Source organism: Colias croceus, chromosome 15, assembly GCF_905220415.1.
Source record: "Colias croceus chromosome 15, ilColCroc2.1".
NCBI classification, from domain to species: domain Eukaryota; kingdom Metazoa; phylum Arthropoda; class Insecta; order Lepidoptera; family Pieridae; genus Colias; species Colias croceus.
The window spans coordinates 7,010,616-7,035,395 of NC_059551.1; the positions used below are offsets into that span (position 1 = coordinate 7,010,616).

The 24,780-nt window shown below is 32.0% G+C and overlaps 3 protein-coding genes across 5 annotated transcripts; 1 reads left to right on the top strand and 2 right to left on the bottom strand.

The window, feature by feature from the left end:
• Nucleotides 1-66: 66 nt before the first annotated feature.
• LOC123698139 (carboxypeptidase B-like) lies at nt 67-4,789 on the bottom strand. 3 transcript variants are annotated; one of them, XM_045644734.1, is made up of 8 exons: nt 4,758-4,789; nt 3,902-4,090; nt 3,080-3,213; nt 2,742-2,902; nt 1,925-2,047; nt 1,433-1,538; nt 855-1,001; nt 67-442 (listed from the first exon to the last, which is right to left on the bottom strand). In XM_045644734.1, exons 1-8 carry the CDS (start codon nt 4,774-4,776, stop codon nt 170-172), a joined length of 1,152 nt encoding a protein of 383 aa, XP_045500690.1. In that variant the 5' UTR covers nt 4,777-4,789; the 3' UTR covers nt 67-169. The 3 variants fall into 3 exon arrangements, with proteins under 3 accessions (XP_045500690.1, XP_045500691.1, XP_045500692.1); XM_045644735.1 differs by lacking the exon at nt 4,758-4,789 and adding an exon at nt 4,380-4,512; XM_045644736.1 differs by lacking the exon at nt 4,758-4,789 and having other exon boundaries at nt 3,080-3,237; nt 3,902-3,920.
• LOC123698226 lies at nt 4,780-20,662 on the bottom strand. The gene is made up of 15 exons (XM_045644811.1): nt 20,502-20,662; nt 19,223-19,315; nt 18,538-18,671; nt 18,024-18,184; nt 17,325-17,450; nt 16,941-17,046; nt 16,507-16,653; nt 15,795-16,062; nt 7,578-7,859; nt 7,323-7,477; nt 6,953-7,113; nt 6,756-6,881; nt 6,407-6,503; nt 5,287-5,433; nt 4,780-5,046 (listed from the first exon to the last, which is right to left on the bottom strand). The coding sequence occupies exons 1-15, from the start codon at nt 20,629-20,631 to the stop codon at nt 4,780-4,782; spliced, it is 2,400 nt and encodes a 799-aa protein (XP_045500767.1). The 5' UTR covers nt 20,632-20,662.
• Nucleotides 10,062-15,680, top strand: LOC123698138 (carboxypeptidase B-like). The gene is made up of 9 exons (XM_045644733.1): nt 10,062-10,189; nt 10,423-10,633; nt 11,083-11,265; nt 11,532-11,665; nt 11,736-11,896; nt 12,217-12,342; nt 12,574-12,679; nt 12,960-13,106; nt 15,379-15,680. The coding sequence occupies exons 1-9, from the start codon at nt 10,175-10,177 to the stop codon at nt 15,655-15,657; spliced, it is 1,362 nt and encodes a 453-aa protein (XP_045500689.1). The 5' UTR covers nt 10,062-10,174; the 3' UTR covers nt 15,658-15,680.
• Nucleotides 20,663-24,780: the final 4,118 nt, after the last annotated feature.

Sequence of the window (24,780 nt, forward strand, 5' to 3'; positions counted from 1 at the left end):
AGCGAAATACATTGCTTTTGTAATTACACTACGCAAAATGTGTCCAAAATTTATTTAAAGCATACATTTTATTATTGAAGTATAAGAAGTTTATTTCTATTAAATATTTTATAACAGATTCCAGAATATTTTTCATATAAATATCACAGACAGTTTCTTCTTTTCGAGATTATTTTGGACAAACGCATGCTTGGGTGCCTTTGCATCTTTTATCTACAAAATCCAGTAATCTTAACACACCACACATTGCCTCTCTTGCTGTGGGTATAATATCTTCTCTGGGCAGGAGGAATCTATGTGTTTTTCCTCTCAATTCTATCATATAAGAAAAGGGTATGTTCGCGACTCCATAGCTCCAGTCCACGCTGGTGCCGGCTGAGTAATACATGAGATCCTTTGTACTGCCAACTTTGTAAGTATGACCGCTGGCTTCGAAGATAGCCTAAAAATATATTTAAGATATTGTTTATCGATAATAAATATGGATTATAAGAGGACTAGGATGAGAGTAGAAGATAAAAGATATTCATGAATAATATAGGGAGTTGCTAGAATAAAAATAAGTTAACATTGCAAAACCTTTGTTTTAAATTGCATATTATACAGTTGTATGTTTGATTAATGTTTTGTATTAAAAGATGGCTTTACTACCAATTATAATTATTTTGTATCAAATCTATAACTGTCACAACAAAAATAGATGAATATTCAAATTAATGCTTTAAAAACTGCCATTTATTCATTATCTTTATCTTAATTAGCACTGAATAAACAAAGCTCACTCGTCCAATTAACTCGATTAAGGATTCATTTAAGGGCATAAGTGTTTCTTTAATTTAGTGTAATTAAGGCACCTTGGCCATAGCGGTCCCTCCTTCGAGTAGCTCGACGTAATCGGGACAAGGGTCCGCTGTGTAGCCCCAGGGGAAGATTATCACCTCACCATAGCTGTGAAACGAGATGAACACCTTGAAATTTGTCCCACTGTGCAGGATCGTGCGCTGCGGACAAACAAACATAACTGTATTATAAAAAGCTTCAAAGAATAATTGTGTTTCGTATGAATGGTAAGTAATGCTGAAAGTTGAATGTAGTGTAAAAATATTTATTGACAAAGTCGGCACGGCACGTTCTTTATATTTCGTTAACCCGTATTGGATTAGGTACATGGTAAGTATTAGTTTAAATCCGCACATTTTTTTTAACTACAAAAAACGAATAATATAGAACACTACAATTGACAAAAGTGATAAATAATAAATATGAATAATGGAGTTGACTATTGGTTATTTTTATGAGTCTATTATTATTACGTATGACTTTTGCAAAAAAAATAACGTTATACCTATACCAACACACTAATATTCTAAGTAATAACAATAGGTACCATAATTGAAAATAATCCATTATACCAAATAAATATAAATAATACCTTAACAGCTGCTGTTTCCGGCTCCGAAAACGCTTTCGGGCCTCTGAAAAATATATTTCCGGGATCATCGGAGGAGCCTTCTTCACCTTTTTCGCCCCATCCATAACTGATTTGATGACAACATGAAAAGGAATAAATCATAATTAAATAATGACTATTATAAGATACAGATATAATACCTATATTTGATTTTATTTTTTATAAGCTATCATTTTTTAAACTAAAAATAGGACATAAATTTTATTGTCTCTACATTTTCATACATATACTACAGACAAATATAACTATACTATTACGTATACCGTATAAAATAAAACATTTCTTCATGAAATATTGTGAATAATGAAGTTAATCAAATACTTTGTCTTTTCATAACTATTATACATCTGCGGATGTTGGCTACCTTCCTCGACTTCAGTAATACACTAATTCATATTATAACTATAATTGCAATAGATACCAATGAGGAAAAATTACAAAAAACATACACACCTAAAGTTCCTGTTAAGATCGACTCCTACACATTCGCCGTACTGCGCTCTATTTTTTCTCCACATACGATCATTTGTATGCGTATATTCGTAGCCATCTGGATTCAACACTGGTAAAATGTACCTTGAAAAAATATGGCTAATATTAGAAATGTAATATTAAAAAGTAATATTAAGAAATATCATTTTATAATTGATATATATTTAGATTAATATGAATAGGTTTTTTTTATAACTAGCAGTCCGCCCCGGCTTCGCCCGTGGTACATGTTTACGTTTTCTCTACATAAGATCCATCCTCGTAATTCAAGAAATATAATAAAAAAAGAATTATCAAAATCGGTTCAGTCGTTTTAGAGTTATGCGCTTACCAACACATTTTGCGATTCATTTTTATATATAAGATTAAGGATTAATTTATCTTGAAGTTGTTCAATGTACATAGCTTCAGAAACTATTCAATTTGAAACTAAATTTTCACTTTAACGCTATTTACATAATATTTTCTAATTTAATTAATCCGTTACACTAACTGCAAACTGGCTACTTTGTAATCAAACTCAGTTCATAGAACTTGCAACTAAAATATTTTCATGTAAGTATCCACTCATAGGAAATAAATAGATTTGTCAATTTATTTGCGCGTAATTAATATCACCACAGTTCGAAACGGTAAAGGAAAACATGGTGAAGAAACCAACATATCGAAAAATCTAAATTTCGACTATATGTGACACCTAAACCGCACTAGGCCAGCGTGGTGGATTATGGCCCAGCAGTGACAACATAATTTATGGGCTAATGATGATGACACTCACCAGTCCTTACTCGTCACACTTTCGGAGTACTCATGGAAGTTCCTCACAATCTGGTTGGCGATGTAAGTGACGACGGCCGTGGTGATCCACTCGCGCGGGTGTATGGTGCCATCTATCCATACTCCCATGTTACCCTTGTTCCCGTTCGATATCTTTAGTAACTGAAATACAGTATCTTTATAGTATAACTAGCGGTCCACCCCGGCTTTGCCCGTGGTACATATTCACGTTTTCTTTACATAAGAACCATCCTCGTACATTATAATAAATAGTACCTACAGACCAATGTGATCAACACTTCTGTTATACTAAAAATATTTATTATTAATTAGATTTACCTTTATGTCTCTATCTTCAGCCGATTTACCGATCACCATAACGCTACACAAGTATGGATATTCCTTTTGTAAACTATCCATCCACGCGTAGATCACATCCAAACGGTGATAACTGTGCCAATCCATTGGTCGTACTTTTTATACAATTAAACAAAACACTAGTTAAAAAAAATAAAGAAAATTTAGGTGTATATTTTAAATTACATCCAGATTATATTATTTTAAGTACACGTAGTTTCAAGTTTCAGAATTGACTGAGAATTTTATAATTATAGCTATGTAAACTATCATATCAGTCCAATAAAATAATTATGTAATGCGTTTTACATAATTATGTTTCCTAATTAAATAATTCATTTCGCTGTGTGACCACGTATTAATTAGGACACAGTTTATTTATTATTTCAATGAATTAGGTAAGTGATTTTGTTATTGCATTAATTAAGCTAATGTCGATCAAATTTTTACGATAGATATAAAATGAAAACCTTCAAATTTCATGTGCTACATTACATAATTTAAATTAATATAATGTGGTTTCATATTAAGAAAATAGTAATAAATTATAATGTTATATCGGTTAATTATTTATAACGTGATGTCTTTTTTTTTTCAATTGCATCCCATATCGCATTCTCAAAGTACCTACGTACAATTTCTTGTATAGAGGTACAATTGTTTTTATTTCTTCCATAATAATATATTTAACGCTTGTTTACTACGGTTATGAGGAGTCCGTAAGACTAAGAGGGTATGAGGAGGCCGTACGGTCAAGGAATGTTAAAATTAAAACAAAACTAAAATAACTATATAAAAAGGAACCTGTAGCAGAATTCTTAACAAGTTTATTCAGCACGGTGCCCTGTTCTTTCTCCACCATGATATCCACATCCCCCATAGCAATGGCGTATGGTATCTCTCTTTCATGTAGCATGCTGGCTACCTGAGCGGCTCTGGGACCTTCTACCATCACGTCCATGGTGCTATGTTCCTCTTTCCAGATGTTTATTGCTGTATGCGGAATGTGTAGTAAAATGAAATATTGTAAATAGAATGTTCTTTTTATTTGATACTATTTGTTGCTGCTACAACCAAATGTGTTGTGTTATGATTATAGCAAATCATCTTTAACATAGAGTATTTAATTGTTTAACAAGCAACGATATTTTATTAATGCGTTTCTATTTGACAAATAACGATATATAAATTAAATTGTTGTGTCTTTTAATTTATCCATTAAACAAACATACAATTATTCACGTTTATATTTATAGTAGTTTTTGATTAACTCTATATTCACCTCCTGCAGAGTCGAGAGTCTTTACGAAAAATCTTTGCCCCTCATTAGTAAATCTTATCTCCCATACTTGGGTTTTGAAGTTGGTTGGTGCCACTGTGATAGTTGTAATAATCTTCTATTAAAAATAAACTTTATCAAATAAACTTAATTTTATCAAATATCTTGCTATTTTTTTAAACTTGTAATTTTGACTTTCATGTGACTGGTGACATTCTTTCAAACCACATTTCGGATGTCATGTTTAATATTAAAAAAAAGTTTGTATAGGATGTCACAAAATAACATAAGTGAGAATTTTATTTATTCTAGTTACTTATGTTACTATGCGATCTAGATACTATCGATGTATATATTTGAATTTTCTACAGAATATTATACCTAAAAATCTATGTCTCATAAATTATAATTCGGGATGGCACATTTTATTATCCCGCGCATCAACAAACTGCATGAGCGCCTGAACGCAGTTAAGTATTTCATGGCCAGTCTCCTCGATTTCTTCCTTTGGCAGTTTGAACTTGTGTTTCTTGCTCCTCAATTCTATTAGATAACAATAGGGAATTTTGGCGGCCCCATAGCTCCAATCATTGCTGGTTCCTGCTGCACCGTACAGAACATCCCTTGAAATACCGACCTTGTAGGTGTTGCCGTTGCAGTCATAAATAGCCTGAAAAGCGTTGTCGTCTTTAGATAATGAATATTATGTGTTTATTATATCATTTATTTATCAAATAGGATAGAGTTCGTAGCGCACTAATAATTTGTTCGGTTTTTAGAATGTGATCTTAGAGAGGTCGCAGTGAATTGCATTGTTTTAGTACCTATTAGAAAATGATATAAGAAACTATCAGGAAAATATCTATAGAAATGGGTATAATACTAATGATTTAGTTGAATCGTGGATAACCTTAGACATGACTGTAGCTCCTTCCAACAATCGTACATAATCCGGGCACAGTTCGTCTCTGTACGCGAAGGGAAATAAAATAATTTGTCCATAGCTATGCAACGTTATGTACACTTTGAATGATATTCCACTCTTTGATAAGAAATCCTGAAAAAGTAATTATTATGTCGATATTGCAATTAGATTTTTCTTAAGTATTTATTTATTTATTGTCTTGTGCCCGATAACATATTTTTCTTATTATTCCTCCACGTACAGTGCTATTGTACCTAATCATAGGATTTAGGTAAGCGAGAAGTAAGCATTTGGTTAATGATGAATGACCCTGAACTTTTTATATATAGAGTTGTAAATGCGTATGAAAGACATACCAACAATATATAAGTACATTTAAAATTAAAGATTTTCTTTTACATTTTCACAAACAATATTTGTTAGATGTTTCATTATTATTTTTAAAATGGTCACAAAAGTTTTAACAAGTCAACAGACATATTATAAACAAATAGCCTTTATTACATATCGAGTACGCATCGCCACAAGTTCAACGTCCACTTTTAACAAGCGCGCACATTAAACGAGTATCTAGTACATTAATTAAATGCAACAGAGTGATATAAAACCAATGCAGTGAAATTGATTTACGACTAAATCCTGTTTGCAGTTTAATCTCGGCGTCCAGTGGCGATGACACGATTTTGGTATCAACATCACATTACAGGCAAATGATGCTGGATTTACATTTACCTAGCGACGTGGCAGACTTTATTACTACGCTGTTGCAGCGCTCTGATCATATAATTATAATGAAATGGCGGTCGTACATTGTATATTATATAAAGCACGGCAAATATTGATGCTGCGAACTATTGATTTTGTATTTTAATGCATTTATGAATGATGCTTTAGCTGTATTCATATATTAAGGGTTTTTATGATAAACGAGACACTATTTTAAAGAGCAATTAAGTTATCATTTATAACAATTGTGTGTTGGGCAGTAAATTAACAATATTGGTAAAAATTACGTTGATAAAGAGATCAAAGCATAAAATATTCCAGATTATAATAAGTTCCCAGTAATGCGTAGAATATCTATTTAAATTTCAAGCTAACATACCCTCATTGCACTGGACTCTGGTTCCGAGAAAGGCTCAGGACCGCGATAGAATGAGTTGGCCGGGTTGTCTGATGATCCTTTTCCTCCCCAACCGTAGCTTAAAGTATACTTTAATTAAATCAATACATACAGAATCAGGTGAATTATAAACTCCATAGTTTTACACGAGATAGAAAATACTGTTTTATTTTCATATGATTGTGGTAAATTCCGGGAAATATACCAATTATCTCCTTTTACAAAATCTATTTTAGTAATGTTACTTAATAGTTTTATAATATAGAAACTACATAATAATATTATGTAGTTTATGGAACGAAATAATATTTCAGCAATTTCTAGCAGATACCTAAAGTTTCTATTTAGATCGACACCCAAACATTGTCCGCCATGCCATGCTCTATTTTTCCTCCACATTCGATCTACTGTATGTGAATACTCATATCCATCTGGGTTAACAACGGGGAGAAAATACCTAAAATATCAAAGTAAAGATTTAACTAACATATTGATAGAAATATCCTGCAGTTCATATATAAGACATACCAATCCTTATTTGTAACATAATCGGGTGAACTTTGAAAATTTCTCGCGATATGGTTTGCAATATACGTAGCAACAGCCGGGGCAATCCACTCCCTTGCGTGTATACCAGCATCCATCCAAACACTAGCGTTGCTAGCATCACTATTTGATACTTTTAGAATCTAGAAAGTCGTTCTCTTATTTGAAGATACAAGATGCAGAAATATAATACGTACAAACTAATACCTGATGATCGTGATCTAGATCATCAAGTACACTTATAAGAAAAAAAAGTTATATCTACAAAACGTAATTTAGGAAGAATTTTAAATAAGTATCTAAGTTTAAGAAGATATTGCAGTCCAGATTGTTAATGACTTGACATGTTTACCTTCAAATCTCTGCCTTCAAGAGATGTGCCTATGTACCCAACTGTGCATATTGACGGATATGTTGATTCAAGTTCATCCATAAAGTTATGAATTACGCGTAAACGATGATAGTTCTCCCAGTCCATTCGTTTCACTAGTTCTTCTTTTGGTGCTTCTATAGAAAAAGGTATTTGGTTTAGTAAATTTTATATAGTACAGGTAACGTATAATGTCATGTATTAATAATCATATTAAAAGGAGAACAAAATACAAACTTGGCACATTTTGTAGTATTATTTTAGGTTTGGAAGTTCCCGTATCTGTTTTTACATTTTCAGGCTGTATAGGATTGCCGTGGATTATCTTGGAATTTGATTCTTGTACATTTTGTACGTCTTTTGTAAGAATATTATCAGGTTCATGATAATGGTGATGATTATCTAAATTTTGTTCATTGCCTGCATCATCTGAGGTACTATTGACTGTGTTATCATCAGATTCTTCAGTATCATTAAATACATAATATTTCATGCGTCTTCGTGAAAAATAACGTTTAGCTGGTGTTTCGTGGTAATATGAACCACTGGGATTCATTTTTTAAGTAGCTTTCTTTATTTACTTGAAAAGTTGAAAACGTTTATTATTATTCTTCCTAATATCATTTTATTGCTATATATCGAAGGTTTTATTTTATGTACTGGATTTTTTTAATAGTTTAAAGTGATTTAAATAAATTATCTTTTTAATTTACCCATATTAAATAATAAATAATTAGAATAGTTTTAAAGGTTTTTCATGTTTTTGGATTATTATGAACATGATTGCTGGAACTTGACATTGGCATCTTGTGGCATTATGCCGAATTATAATATTGCTACCTATTTAAAAATACATTTTAATTATTAAGATATGATAGATGCAGATAACTGAAACTGTAGGAATAGCTATTAAATTAATTAATAATTAATTAATTTAGTAAAAATGAATAGTTATAATATAAGGAATGATTAGTATCCCACTGTGGGCTCTATCCACAGGCTCTATCAATGTTTTGTTTTCATTCTTGCAATCAATATACTTGAATTTTTGTTAAAAAAAAATAAGCTCATACATTATTTTTAATCATCGCATTGCTTACGGTACTTATTATCAGTTATTAACTTATAATGTTTTTAGTTTATATCGTTTTATCTTTTGAATTCTATACAGTTATTGTCTTCTAACTTTTGACATAATCCCTGAAAACTTTATTAATAAATCGGCGACAATGTACCAGTAAGTTAAATAGTTTTTCGCATTAAATGTTAAGCCAGGTCGACGGGCGACATTGAGGGCCTTAAGCAGCTTCTAATGAAAAACAAAGCAGGGTGTTCCCCCTATCCCCCACATTGGTATACCTACATTTAGCGACTAATTGCCGATCCCAGCAATTTATTTTTCTAGAGCATTCCAATTTAAACTCTAATGCCACGGAATAAGGACCAATCGGTATCCATTTAATCAAGCATACCAAAACCTCGATGGTTGTACTAAGGTTACTAGGAACGTAAATTAGACTTTTGTGTACTTCATTAATTTGCATTCTATGTGCTCGTTAGTTTGGTGTTTATTAAATTTCACGTTAAAAGGTAATCTCATATGCTATTTAAATTTTATTCATTGAGACATTACCTAGAAACTTCTTTTAAAACCGAAAAAACAAATGCACACCAGCAAAATTAAGTACTTTCAATCTGTACCTATGTATGTTACAAAAATATTGAGATTGTAGCTTTAATGATGTAGTTGTTGTTTAATTAATTTTCTATACAGTTTATTTGTACATATATCAATTTATCGCACTACGTTATAAAATTAGTATATCCGCGATGAATTAAAGTTTGAAAAACCTAGGTCCATAGAATCTATAACTGGTTTTCATAAGTTTACACGCACGTGCCTATAATTTGTAAATTAAAAATATCAAAAACTATAAAAGCACAACTGAAAAATATCCGAAAGGCGGCGATAAATCTACAAAGCGGGTAACAAGCGTCGCAAGGGGAGGTGCAATTAAAAAGATAAACGCCTGTAAGACGAAGTCGAGGCGACATTCGGGTGGCGGGCGATGTTTGGGGTTGCCGTCTGGTTAGCGGCCTGCCATGAGTGCCACATTACCGTGTGTTCTCACGACTTTCTCGATTAAGATTAAGAAGACGTGTGGTTGAAAAAGCAACTGTCTGATTGGTAAGTTGACTGTTGGAAGGGTATTAGGATACAGTTTTCTGCAATAGCTCTTTTTACACCCGTTTCTAATAGAATTATTTTGAGATACGTTTTTGTATCAATTATACATCGTGTAATACCAGTTTTGTAAGACATAGGTAATTGATAATTAATAATTGTAATTACTTAAACGAATTCATTACTGTACTTGAATTAGGCTTTTTTAATAGCTCTTATTCATAAACGTACCTACCTAACTCTACGATACTAATTCGTCTTGATTTTCTTATTCTTTTTACTCAAATTTCAAAGCGGTATTCCACATAGATACTTCTTCATCCAAAGTGAAGAATTGTGTTACAGTTCAGATTTTTAATTTCGACCTTAACGATCGCTAATGCAGCTATGTAACTTTGAATCGATTTTAAAAGAGGTAACGACACCTATTTTAAAATCTTTAGCCCGTCTTAAAAACTACATACTTATATTTATAATCGAGTGATATCATTGCGAGATGCGTTCTAGTAACCAATAGTAATTTTTTTCATTAAAAGGGAGTGCAACGTGGAGGGTAGTCAGAGAGCCGTTTACTGAAAATATCTGATTACATCTAATTATCGAGCGACGATGCTTAGCGCCTTAGCTCTTTGAGCCTCTTCTTGATTACATGGCTATTGTTTGCGTAAGTACTCCATATTCGGATTAAGTTAACCCCTTGGGTAAAAAATAAACAATGTTTATGATTGGTAATGTAACTTGTTGAAAAGATGATGATGATTTTCGCATTGTTTTTTCTTGAGAGATAGACGATATTTTACTAAATGTAATTTATTTAGTGTTAGTAAAAACTTTTTACTAAATATTGAGCGAATAGACGTGGAATAAACAAGCAACAAAACTTGCAACTTTTTTCAGTTCACGTCACATTTCGAAGAAATATTTGAACGCCAAATGTTGGCGAAACTTTTGTCAAAATTTCAATGTGCCGAATATCATTATTCTACTCTAAAATTTTTACAAAATCTAGCCAAAGTGGCACTTAAGACTACCAGGTATCAAGTATGGGATGTAAAATGTCTGAAAGAAGGCCAAAAGACATTCCTAAAGAGCCTAGACACCAAAGGCTGTAAGTGTACACATATAATTTCCATAAATGGATAAATCGCTAGCTTTCCGCCCGCTGCTTCGCCCAAATTTTTAAAGAAAACCCGCATAGTTCCCGTTCCCGCGAGATTTCCGGGATAAAACCTATCCTACGTGTTAATCCAAGTTACCCTCGTATATGTGCGTTAAATTTCACTGTATCGGTTCAGTAATATTTGCGTGAAAGAGTAACAAACATATCTACATACATACATCCTCACAAATTTTCAAATTTATGATATTAGTAGGATAGGATAGGAAAGAGACTGATAAGAGGGATGTAAACTTCTTTACTAAGGTACTATATCCAGTGAATTGTAGAATTTTAAACTATATGGTGTACAATACATGATTATTCGTACCCGGCTATAGATATATAATCCAGTACATAATACAGATTGACCATTTTAGTAATATATGATTTATTTATAGCTATATCAATTTGCAAGGAGCGCAAAACCGCTGTAGATATAATGGTAGAAGGAAGTAGAGTGTTGCAAATAGAAAAGATGTTAAGGGATAGGAACATACTGTTTGAAGTGACATCTACCGATGTTGTGCGACCGAGGAGCCCCATGGGATCCATCACTTCAAGACAATCGAAATCTCCACAGAGTATGTAAAGAAATATTTTCGTTTTTATTATAAATATTCCGCTAAAAAACAAGACTAACATCGTAGTGAAGAAATATAATGCTGCAGTATCTACAAATAGATCTACTAGTTTTATGAATAATCAATAATTTATAATGCATTTTAAATGATTTATCGACTATTTTTTTTTGAATTCATTGTTATTATCAGTCTCTTTTAGTTTTGTCTCCAAATTGCATGTTTCAGTTGTATCTAAACTACACGTATTTTGTAAGTACCATTTTCAGAGCGTACGTTTGACTGGAAAGATTACTACCCCCTGCACATGGTGTATAATTTCATGGATAATTTGGAAGCGCAGTTCCCGTCCACATGCACAGTTAGTAGTATTGGCCGTTCTATAGAAGGGAGGGAAATAAAAGTTAGTAATTTAATAAACTTTAATTCTCACATAAATTTAAAAGACGAAAATAATTGTAAATTGTTAAAAGATGTTGAAAATTTCCAACAGTGATGCAAGTAATACGGGCGTATGGTTGGACGCGACGATACATGCGCGGGAGTGGATCAGTACGTCGGTTATTACGTACATAGCTGATCATATTGCTAGGAATTTCAATAATCTACCGAAGAGCATTACGAATAAGGATTGGTTAGTGATAATAAATTATATGCTAAATTGAGAACTTTATAAAACCTTCCTATTTCATTTAGTTAATAGAAAGTCTGCGCCATTTTGTAATCTGTCTTGACTCCTGAGTAATGTCTGAAACGCGCAATGAAAGTATTTTTGATACCCTTTATCAAAAGTCTTAATTACCGGAGAGAATATAGATTGATGTGACTGATCATTGATTCTTCATTTATTAGAGATAAACAAAATTTTTCTTAGTTACTCGTAATTTTGTTTTTATCGGAAACGTTAAAAAAACGAATGACCAATAAAAATATAATAATTATTAACCTCATTAGGTTTTTTGTTCCTGTCGTGAATCCAGATGGTTACTATCACTCGCACACACAAGACAGAATGTGGCGCAAGAGCAGAGCTAGAGTCGACAATACTATAGTTGGTGTGGACCTCAATAGAAATTTTGGGTAACAGAGTATTACATTTATTATATTGATAGAAAATATTTGTGTCAGCCGCCTCGTAGTTGCAGATAATCACTTTTCAAAGTAAACCTAAGAGCTAAAAAGTCAGTATCAAATCTAGTGAAGTGAAATGGGCACGGAATATTTCATCATATCAATTCTTTTCTTCTCTTATTCCTTATTTTATATATATGAGAGAAATTTAATTATTTGTCACTTTTATTTATGTTTTAGATACAACTGGGGACGATGCGGCCCTGAATGTTCCTCTGGAGACCCTTATCACCAAAACTTTCGTGGCGTCGAGCCTTTTTCAGAACCGGAATCAGCTGCTGTTAAGGTAAAAAAATGTATTTTATTTCCTTCGACGAAATGGAATTGTTTATTGGAATTTAGTTATTACTTATTATTGACATGGTAATACTATCAGCATATTTTTTCTAGATGATTTACGTTCTATAATGCCAAAATCTTGTAATATTTTACTTATAGCTTTTAATAATTGCCTGAAGTTTTATAAAAAAAAAACAAATAAGAGATAATTGCAATAAGAGCATAGCATAATTTTGTAGTATTTTACATCTCATTACTCGCAATATAACCTGAATATCATATTCCAGGATCTAATATTGTACTCCAGCACGCCGTTCAAGATCTTCCTGACCTTTCACGCATACAGCGAAGTTATATCGTTTCCCTGGTGCTTCACGTCTGAGCCTTGCGCCGATTACGTCCGCTTGTTGGAAGGTGGCACTGCTATGGCTAAGGTAAATATACCTATACGTATATTACCTAATACAATCAACATTAATTTTGTTAAAGATTCGTATGAATGAATTTTTTTTTATTTTTTCGTTATGTTTTATGTGATATAACACTTAAAGAAAGGATCCTTACCTTTTCAATGTTTAAATTAAACCTGCCAGTATTCATTTAATGATTTTGTTAAATTTCTTGTCTGAAAAAATGTCTTGAAAATTTTATAATTATAGTAGAGCCCAAGAAGCTTATATCTAATACACTGGAGATTGCACTATGACCATTAACTTGTAACAAGAAAATATGACCTTCAATGACGTCAGTCATGTTTTTTCTCTCTTTCTGTCGAGTGACCACGCTAGTTTGTAAATTCAGGATTTTTCAAAATAGAAAAAACTAAAAATCATGGTCTATAAATAATAACGACATTTATTTTTAACAGTATTTATATTATAATATTATAGTCATACTTTATAGGTAGGTACATACAATTTTAATTGGTATAGAATGATAGTTTTAAATAACTTTTGGCTACAAAGCTTGGATATGAACCGATATATAGCATTAACATCCTTTGTAAATAGAGGAAAGTTGTGTTTTGCATCAGATGCTGTTTACCAAATTGTAAGCTACTCAGATCTTCTTTTTAAACGCGTTGCTTCGACGGGTCAATTTCAAGCCAAAATCATCAAAGAAAAACTGTTTATAACACCTTGCACAAATTTCAGCTAACTTTACAAAGTTTATTTTTCAAAAGGTATTTTTTTCTGGGTCGTAATCCTCAGTAACCTTGATGGGCACATATATTTCTTTTTATTTTACTTTTTGGAAAGCTGAAATACGTAAAACAAAAAAATATTAGGTAAGTTAAAAAAGTATAAATTTCAATGTAAAAACGAACAATCTTATAACTACATGTGAGTGCAATACCGATGTCGTGTGTTGTTTCATTACTAGTAACAATCTTTAAAATGGTGTTCTAAATTTTCATCATAATATTGTTATTACAATGTATTCTCCTCGCTATCCATAAAAACTCGTCATCATGGTTACCTTACTTGTTAAATTTGTTTATTGAAAACTTGTTGAAAAATGATAAAGTATTGGGGAAATAACAAATTTAACATGACTGCTTACTAAAATGATGCTAAATTAGACAATTTTTGCCATTGAAATGATTCTAAACAGGTACATGCAGGAGTATTGAGGAATATTGTAAATAACGTAAATATACACTTGCCTGTGAAATTCTATGCCAGAATTTGGTGTCCAAACACTTCTGCAATTTTGCACAATACAATGCATTCTTTATATTCGGAAAACATTCAATAAATAAGCAACAATATTAACTTAAATATTCGAAGCGACGCAATTTTTTTGACACACATGCCATATTGACAAAGTGAGAGTTGCTACAATTTTATTATGGTGACTACCCATAATCAGGGAGTATCGCTTTTTATTAATTGGTTCAGATACTTATTTTATTTAGCATAAATAATAATTGTCTCATCCAACAATGCTTCTGAATGACGTTGTTGGCAATTTATCAACAAACTCATGTACAAAAACTAACCTTTTGCACAGAATATTACAGCATACATAGTAGCCTTGGGAAAACTTCGTATTAACAGTGGCAATACCAAGTTAGGTGTGAAAGTGATAAAAAACATGAACTGGGTAATATTTTCTTGTTACACGTCAATGTTCATACCGAAATCTCCAGTGTATTAGATATAAGCTTCTTGGTAGAGCCATTTTAATAGGCAACATTTGACAGTTCAACAAAATTCAACAACGTAACCTAGTAACGACGACGTAGAATAACATGATATTTCGTTTTGTTAGAACTGCACGTTTGCTTAACTTTTTTAAATTACGATTACATATTTATAATAATATTGACCAATACAAGTAATTTTAAGATTTCATTTTACTGATAAACCATTCTAAACATGATAAACAATTTCTGAATTGAAGAACTGACGTCGCTACAATTTTGTGTCAATAAACCTTTTTTCTTTTTAAATACCAGAGATGTTACTCTAAAAATCGAAATCTGACATCTAGAATCGAATGCATTGATTACTTGTGAATAAAAATCATCATAAATTAATAAATTCGATTGACAAATGTTTCAAATCCGTATCGATTAATTCACTTTAATCGATGTTTTTATGCAAGTTACATCTCTTCGAAGATAAAATTGATAGACGTCAAATGTTGCCTATTAAATTGGCTCGACTATAGATACTTATATCCTAATATTTTATATTTCAGGCTATATTTGAAACAAACGGCCGTATGTACAAAGTGGGAAATTTTAAAGATCTTATGTACGTCGCTGCTGGAACAAGCATCGATTGGAGCTATGGAACTGCCCATATTCCGTTTTCATACCTTGTGGAGTTGAGGAGCAAAGAACACAAGTTTCTTCTGCCCAAAGAAGAAATCATGGATTGTTGTCATGAAATACTCAATGGCGTGAAAGCTTTAGCGGACTATGTTGATCAGAAAAAGTGTTTAAATTGTACAATGTTTTCGAAGAAAAGTTCTTGATTGTTTTTGTATGCTTTTAGATTTTGTAAATGGTAAAATAAAAAAATGTAAATCTTTTGAGTCATTTAATATACATGATACATTTTTAAAATATTGTACAACAAAATAACACCACAGTACACAACTTTCTCTCACTTATTTCTTTTTAAACGTCGGTTTTTTTGACTTCGATCGTTCGACAAACTCCATCAAGTTTTTCACTGCACTCCAAATTTCCAGACAGGTCTCGCTTATTTGATCCTTTGGCAGTCGGAAGCGATGTTTCTTACTTCTGAGTTCTACCATAAAGGAATATGGTATCTTTGCTATAGCGTAGCTCCAGTCTATGCTGGTGCCACAGGCAAAGTAAGTGAGATCCTTTGTACTGCCCACCTTGTAAATCATCCCAGTGGTATCATAAATTGCCTGAAAATAACATGCGAGAGATAGTAAAAAAGTTATCTGAATTACAAGGCTACACATACGAGTTTGTCACAAATAAATGAATAATATTTAACGATTTATTGAATTGAAAAATTTCTATGATTTATGTAGGTAATTTAAATTTCATAGCATGGACCAATGGATGAAATAGAAAAGCTTTTTTGCTTTTTTTTTATTCTACAGTTAAGTAGCCGCATAAAAATATTCTCACACATTATTTTTGAGAAAGTTACACAGTGCAAACTTGCACAAGCCTCCCAAATCAGCCATTAGTGAAATTTCCTGTCCTAGTGCCCCTGATCTACTCGAAAAACGTCCTACATCAAGTAGATAGTTATGTTGACCTAACTCACTTGCTCTAACATAATCTAAACTCCAAATTGAAACATTCAACAAACTATAGTCTACAATCTCTTACGCGAGTACCCTTGCCATGCACGTGCCGGCCTCCAGCAGGTGCAAGTAGTCGGGGCACGTCTCACACTTGTAGCCCCACGGGAATATGATCAGCTCAAAGTAGCTGTGGAACGACAGGAACACCTTGAACGGGGAAGAGGCGCTGAGGATTGTGTCCTGGAATAAATAAGATATAAATTGAAACAGTTTGGTCTTGGAAAGTCAACAATTTTCTTATTAGATACTAGATATTTTTCTTATTATATAATAAATATTTTATGAAAAATTAAATTAAATAGAAAGGAAGTTAACATTTCACCGTAGAATAAAAACAATGATTAACAAATTCAGTAGAGATTTACCAAAAAAGTTTATAATACTGTAGGCATTAATTTCGAAAATTAACAAATTGAATAGTTATACGAATAATCATAGTACATATTCTAAATAATTTCAAAACTTACCCTCACAGCAGCCGCTTCTGGCTCTGAGAAGGGCGCTGGACCTCGGTAGAAGACGTTACTTGGATCGCCTGATGACCCTTGGTCTCCGTTATTTCCCCAACCATAACTAAAACAATAATTAGCTTCTTATTATATAAGAAGAAAGTCAAGGAGGACTACACATGACTACGTTTTGTGTAGGCTAAATATTGTATGAAAATATTATATTATCTACGTAAAATACTACATCGAAGGATTGTAGGTAGTATCATCTTTCCTTTTAAAAACAAGACAAAAATGTCCATAATTTTAACGATCCCTCATAATATTTATATAATAAGCTCACTTGAAATGCAACTAACAAAAGAAAACAAATATAATTTTCAATATTTATAAAAAAATAACCTAAAATTCCTATTAAGATCGACGCCCACACACTCGCCGTTATAGCAGGCTCGGTTCTTCCTCCACATGCGATCGCGCGTGTGTGTGTACTCGTAGCCGTCAGGGTTCAGCACGGGCACAATGTACCTGACATGTAATAACGTGGTTCACGATATTTGATTGGTTATTGCGCATTTATATGTCTAGAACAGTGCCTATTTTTAGTTAAGGGATTGTTTTGACATATTGTTGTTGTGAAACGTGTGCTGGAGGAGAATTGGATGAAAATAAGCTTTTTATTAGATATTGAAAAGTATATTTTGAACTAGCTGCTCCGCGCGGTTTCACCCCCGTGGCTCTCCACTCCTGTAGGTCGTAGTGTGATGATATATAGCCTATAGCCTTCCTCGATAATGAGCTAACACCGAAATAATTTTTTAAATCGGACCAGAAGTTCCCGAGATAAGCGCGTTCAAACAAACAAACAAACTCTTCAGCTTTATAATATTAGTATAGATGAGTTTAAATTCTTTGAAATGGCGGGATTGTATTAAATTCTTAAGGCATCTTCAGTACGATCTTAATTCTAGCAGCGTCTTCGAAAACCTGTCTGTCTGAGTGTTACTGAATATTTTTTTAATTAAGTCAATAATGACGTAGGCACAATAATAATGTAGAGTTACGTGCAATTAATATACTATGTCTTAAAATATATCTTACCAATCCTTATTAGTGATAGACACGGAATGATGGTGAAAGTTCCTCACAATAACATCGGCTAGATATGTCACTACAGCCGTGCTGATCCACTCCCGCGAGTGTATGGACGCATCGAGCCAGACTGACGTGTTGGATGCGTCGCTGTTTGATATTTTGAGCATCTGGATCATATTAGTTTTATACATGATGAAAATAATGAAGATTAAGAGTCAGATAAAATATGCAATTGTGTCGTATTATAGTACTATCGGCCCATTATACCTAGTTAATATTTCTATGTGATAGATGTTGCTACTTGCTACCGCCAGTAATACATATTTAAATCAAGAAATGAATATGATTTTACCGATTTATGTGTTAGAAATTGGCGATGAACTTACACTACTCCACAAGCGAAGCAAAATCTAGTGCTATTTTACTTATAACAAGATTATTGTCATTTGATGATTGATCGATCTTAATTCGATTATTTTAAAAACACAATTATATAATTTTGTTTAAAATCGATGTTTACCTTAATATCCCTGCCTTCAACAGATTTCCCAATGACTGAAACTGTACATATAGCGGGATAGTCTCTCTCTAAATCATCCATGAACGAATATATAACGCTTAACTTGTGATATCTTTTCCAATTCATCAATTTTACTGTAACAAATAACATTTGTATCTGAAAGTAAGTTTCTAGTTTTCAAATCCATACTAATATTATAAATGCGAAAGTAACTCTGTGTCTGTCTGATACTCAATCAAGCCTTAACTACTGAACCAATTTGCATGAAATTTGGTATAGAGATATTTTGATATCCGAGAAAGGCCATAGGCTACTTTTTACACCGGGACATAGGATAGGTTTTATTCCGGAAATTCCACGGGAACGGGAACTGGAATGCGGGTTTTTCTTTGACTGCGCGGGCGAAGCCGCGGGCGGAAAGCTAGTGCTCTATAAATGACAATTTTTTAACCGTCACTCGACGATCTGAGAGGCTAAGCGTCGCACTCTAGAAACGCAGAAAGACGTGGGTTCGAATCCCACCTTGCGACCCATTTTTTATATTCTTTAAAAAAATCTCAAATAATAATTGTACACAATATAGAGTCAATAAAATGAAAACATCTCTACATCAATATTTAAGTAGTAATTTAACAATAAGGTATGAAAAAAGTGGTTATTCATAAACGTATTGAACAAGTATTACCTCTTCTCTTTTTCGTTTTTTGTGTTGGTATTATTATGTGTTTTAATCCACTACTGAGAGATGCACGTAGCATTGGGCTGTGGACTTTTTTACCTGAAAAAAAAAACGATGATGCCTTATTTTTACGTCTTTTATTTGATTCGTGTATGTTTAGACAGTTATTCGTAATATAAATGATTTTATTCCATTGTAAATATGATAATAAAATAACTAAAGATTAATTTGCATTGCATTTTCTTTAAACAATTCATTTGAAATCCTCTCAACTTACTTACCTAGCCTTCTTTTTTACATGAATTAAAAAATAAGACACTTACACAGAAATAATTTTTCAAATCGGACCAGTAGTTCCTGAGATTAGCGTGTTCAAACACACAAATCTCAGACAAACAAACAACGATTTAATGTTACTGATAGCTTATCAATTTTATTAGTCTTGTGTATTTTGTTACTTGTATATTTAACCGTAATATAAAATAACGGATTTATCAGGCTTTAATTATTGAGCTTTCATAATAGTTATATTATCAAGTAAACATTTTCGTTTGTAAACATCCTTATAAATTTTAATTTTAATGATAAACATAGTATAGTCCTTTTCACGTAGGATGATTCCTGTGACACTTCGTCGTGTTCCGAATTACGTATTTTATGTTTAAAACGCCAAAATAATTTTAGTGCATATTATTTTTATTTTATGGCGGCATTATTACCAAAAATATAAAAATGAAACATCTTAAGCTTATAAATCAAAAACAGTATTGTTTAGTTTAATATAATGAAAAATAAAATAAAATAACACAAAAATATAATACCTACGCAATTCGTGTACATGAAATGGATCGTTGAAAAATCATAGAGTTGGAAAATATATAATCGGCGCCCATCTTGTGATCGTTTGTCAATCGAGTCAATCGTCTGTACAAGTGCGTCAGCTTTGTATACAAGTTGCATTTTTATATTGATATTTTACGTGGTATTCTGTTATTGTTACTAATTGCTATTGTTGACTTTTTTTTTGCTGTTGTTTGCTAAGTTTCCTTAGTTAATTGTTGGCGAAATGCCGAAAAAACTAATTTTGGTACTTTATTCAAATCGATTTCATTTCCATATAAAATATTATCGATTATCGGAAACAATTGATATGATTTCAGTAAAGACATCTCTACACGTGTCAAAAATCGATGTGTCACAGAAATCATCTTAGGTGGAAAGGACTATAGTTATCACAATTTTGATGAGATCAAGCAAAATTACATTTACTATTTTAAATACTTACCTTTATTGCGTGAACATTTTGTTTGGGTTCCTGATTCGGATTTTCTTTTCTCTTCATCATTAGAACTTACTTCGTCATCCAAAAGGTCAATTGTGTTGGAATAACCAGCGTCCCCTGAATAGAGCGCCATAATAATTTTATTTAATTTATTTTATAATTAATAATGCTTCGTTACATTTAAAACTTTATTTAAAACTATAAGATCTGTTTCCGAAAATCTTATTATAAAAAGGGCTATAAATAATTGTATCGATATATAAAACTAAAATTTTGTTTAGAAACTGCAGATCTAAATGCAGGCAGTGACGAAATGACAAACTGAGGAGACGTTGCGTCGCACTTTTTGGTTTATCGCAGATTATTAATACAAATTTTTGTAAAAAGGTTTTATAGGTCTCAATGCGGTGTCGTTAAAATAAATGTACCTACATTGCAGCCACTTAATTACAATTAAAAAGTTATTTTTTCTTTTTTTGGAAACTTATCCGATTGCTTTTATATTCCTATAGGTGCCTTCATCTTTTCTTTGGTCATATCATTTCTATTTAGTCTTTTTTTTAATTATCTTTTACAATTTATAATGGCCATTATCTTTACTTGCTCGTGTAGTCATGAGCCAGATTTATTTTAAGAAATGGAAGCTTTTTCGAGAAAAGCCTTTTTTGTGTTTGTGAAGTTGTTCATCTAAAAATGAACACATAAACCACAATCAAATTGTATTGAGCATTCTAGTACGAATCGTTCGTAAATAAAATAAAAACTTTCACTGTCTATTAGAGGCAGTTACGCAAATTGACTGGCGAGCGAAGTTAGCATTGCAGTAAATAAAATAAAGTAGTGAAATGAACAAATTTCGGTTCAGGATTAGAAAACCGCGGGCAGAAAACTGGTCGTCAACACTCAACTACGCGTCGCGTTTGTATTATATCGAGAAGGAATATTCTGGAACGTGATCCTTTTGTCCACGCATATTATACAAAACTTTTAGATCACTGTAGTACCATTGAATGTAATAACAACACTGTGAATTTTAAACATACCTATTAGAGTATTGAGCATTATAACATATAACATAGTATTATTACAAAACTACGATACTGGGAAGGATCTCAATGATAGCACCGTCTGCAATACTCATTTATTGTAGTGAGGCGAACGGATATTACACCCACTGCACTACCAGTTCAAAGGGATATTTTATAGTTTAAGCACAGATAATAATTATAATACTATTGATTTTAGGTTTTAGATTAATACAGAATAAGACGAGAACTATATAGTTGAAATATTTGATGGTTTCGGAATAATCCTGTGAACTTTTACGTTCAACTTTGAACAGTTGGACGCAGTGACGCTAATTGCAGGCAAACGAGATTGATTGAAACGGACATGCGATTTCTAGCACAGTCTAATTTACTACACGATACGAATCTCATTTTTAAACTTAGCATGCGTAATTTAGCTTGTACCATGATTGGACTTACAAGAATGATTTGTTACTTAAGTTTAGGTAGGTATTTGAAATTGGTATTGAAATTGTGAGACCGTAAGAACGTTTCTAGAAAGATTATATAGAAAAGCTCGAAATACGTATATAAGTACATAAAGCTCTAGAACATTCAGTAGGGATTTTGTATATAAGTTTTGTCATATTTACTTAATTTGGTTGAATTCACGCGACATAATTTTTTTTGAATTAATAAATATTTTTAGAGCTTGGTACACACCGCCATCTAGTTTCAAACTTAGAAAAACGTAGGTACTAAGGTGATCAAAGGTGATTAAACAACTTACAAATATTTTCAATAAATAATAATACAATGTACCAACATATTATGATCTATTTGTAGATAGGAACACACTTTCACATATAATTACCGGAATGATATACTTATTATATACCTAGTTCGTTATTATAATATACTTACCATAATACGTAACCCGTAGAAATTAAACTTACAATATGATATAAGATTTTCGAAGTGTCTCTAATTAATTTTTGATTTATAGCCATGAAATAAAACTTTATAAGATTAATAATATAAAATATAAATTGTAGTTCAATTTGAATACATTCTTGTGATACGAAAGTAATACTTATTTATTTATGTATTTGTTTAGCTAGAAATACTGGAAATTGGCTTTAGGTAAACAAAAGCATAAAACGTCTCAATAATTCGATAAAGGCGAATCCGTTCGATGACAAGGTTCTAATTAACACGATTAGGTACTTCGGATAGTGAAATGTCGACACCCTTGCTAATTAAGATGAAGATCGTGGGGTGACGGGGTATATTACAGCATTGCTCAGATAACTCAAGCCTGAGTGAACGTATGTATGTTTATTTTAATAATTGCGAAGTGAACAATAGTTGTTAATAATTGAATAATTCGATTAGGATGTTTTGGACAATGTTATGTGATATTTACTTCTGTGTTGAATGTATGTATATTTGTGTAAATGCTATACTGCTCGGTTGCGTGCGATTTATCATCAATAATATTAGTTATTCCACAGTAAGAATGTTCTCATTTTGCTCTACGTCGACTGCTTAGCTCTATCTACTAAGTTAAGAAAATTTAACGGCATTAAACATTAAAAATGAGACTAGTAACGGATGCTCTATAATTCGATAGATTATGAACAAAACATCATGTTATTAAAACCTGCATTCCATCCCTGCAATCCCAGCTAACATACTAGTACGTCATAGAAGCTGTCCCTTTACCACTAATGAAGTAACCCAGTTCTGTCAATCAGACGATCAATTCGGTGCAATTTCTATTCGGCTAAACGCATAACGCGTCCGAATTCCTGATGTATCACGGTTGTCGGTGGTCAAAGGGCTGACTGTAGTAGTGATTGAACGATTAACTTCAGGTAGATAACTTTATTGCTGTTTGTCAGCGTTGTTTTTAAGTACGTGTTCAGTAACAATCAAGGGTTAAAAATGTTTTAGATTGAACACTAAATAAAGTTCCTAATTAATGCAAAACATGTCTACGAATATTTTTAATAGTTCAATATTGGGTGTGCAATTTTCAGAATCGGAGATAATATATTGACGAGAAAATGGAATATAGATAAATCTATTTATTAAAAATAGAATATAACATTGCGTATTTTAGTATAGTATTTATAGTAGTAGAGTTCAGACCTCTGTTAATATTATAAGAAACTATTTATTTTATTCAAGGTTCACCTGATTAACTTAGTAAATCATACTTCATTTGTGCCCTTAATAAAAACGATTCTATGTTTCTTCGTGAAAATTCTAGATCAGATATAATTTCGTTTGTAAATAGCCTTATATTTCCTTATAAAAATTCCAGTCGATGTATCTTATAAATCTATAAGCCACCTGTGATGTTAAATTTATTGTTACCAATTATAGACAAGACCATAACACCACTGACTAAAATAAAATTGCCTTCAAGCGATTATTGGGTATTTTTAAACATAAGCCTCGGATTGTGTAAACAAGTCTTTTCTAAGTTTCTATCGTAGCGCACAAAGAATAAAAGCTAAATGAACGTAGACGTGTCCACTGCCACTTGAAAGTTCTTATCTATTTTCATTGTATTCATAAAGTCTCATCCAATTTAATACTTTGTATATTCGTTTTGCTATATTTTTATATTGAGTTAACTGAAAATAACAAAACTTTTCGTTCTATTTTTTCCTTTTATTATTTTTATTAAAAGCTAGCTAAAATTCATTGAAATAAATTTTTAGTGTAAACATAGTCTACCAACCTCTAAATTGAAGACGTTTTGACGAATTCAAGCACTTCAAAAGAATTAAAAGCAGTTACCTATTACTACAGTTATGCGCTATAAAATTATATGTATAATTATTTTATCTGAAGTTTTCTCTCATTTTCAATTCATTATTATTATTAAGATAACTATTTATCTAAATTTAACTTTAATTCAAGAACTGACTTTTTAACATTTGAACATTTTGAGAATATTCCATCATTCACTTATATTTTACAGTTTTGGAATATCTATTAAATACCTCATCTTTGCCATACACAGAGGGAGATGGGTAGGATCAAAAAATTGTGCTTCCAATAAGGGACATCATTAATTCCCGCCGGTCGGGCGATGTCGGGGGATTGCCTGCATTACTCTAATAGCTTCTGAGAAAAATAACGGATCAATATCCGGGGAATCGCGACTTTGTTGTGGACGTTTATCAGCTTTGATTGCTGTGTATTGTTCGCGGGTTTACCGTGCCGTGGGTTTGATAATTTTTAATTTGGTGTCGGATTTA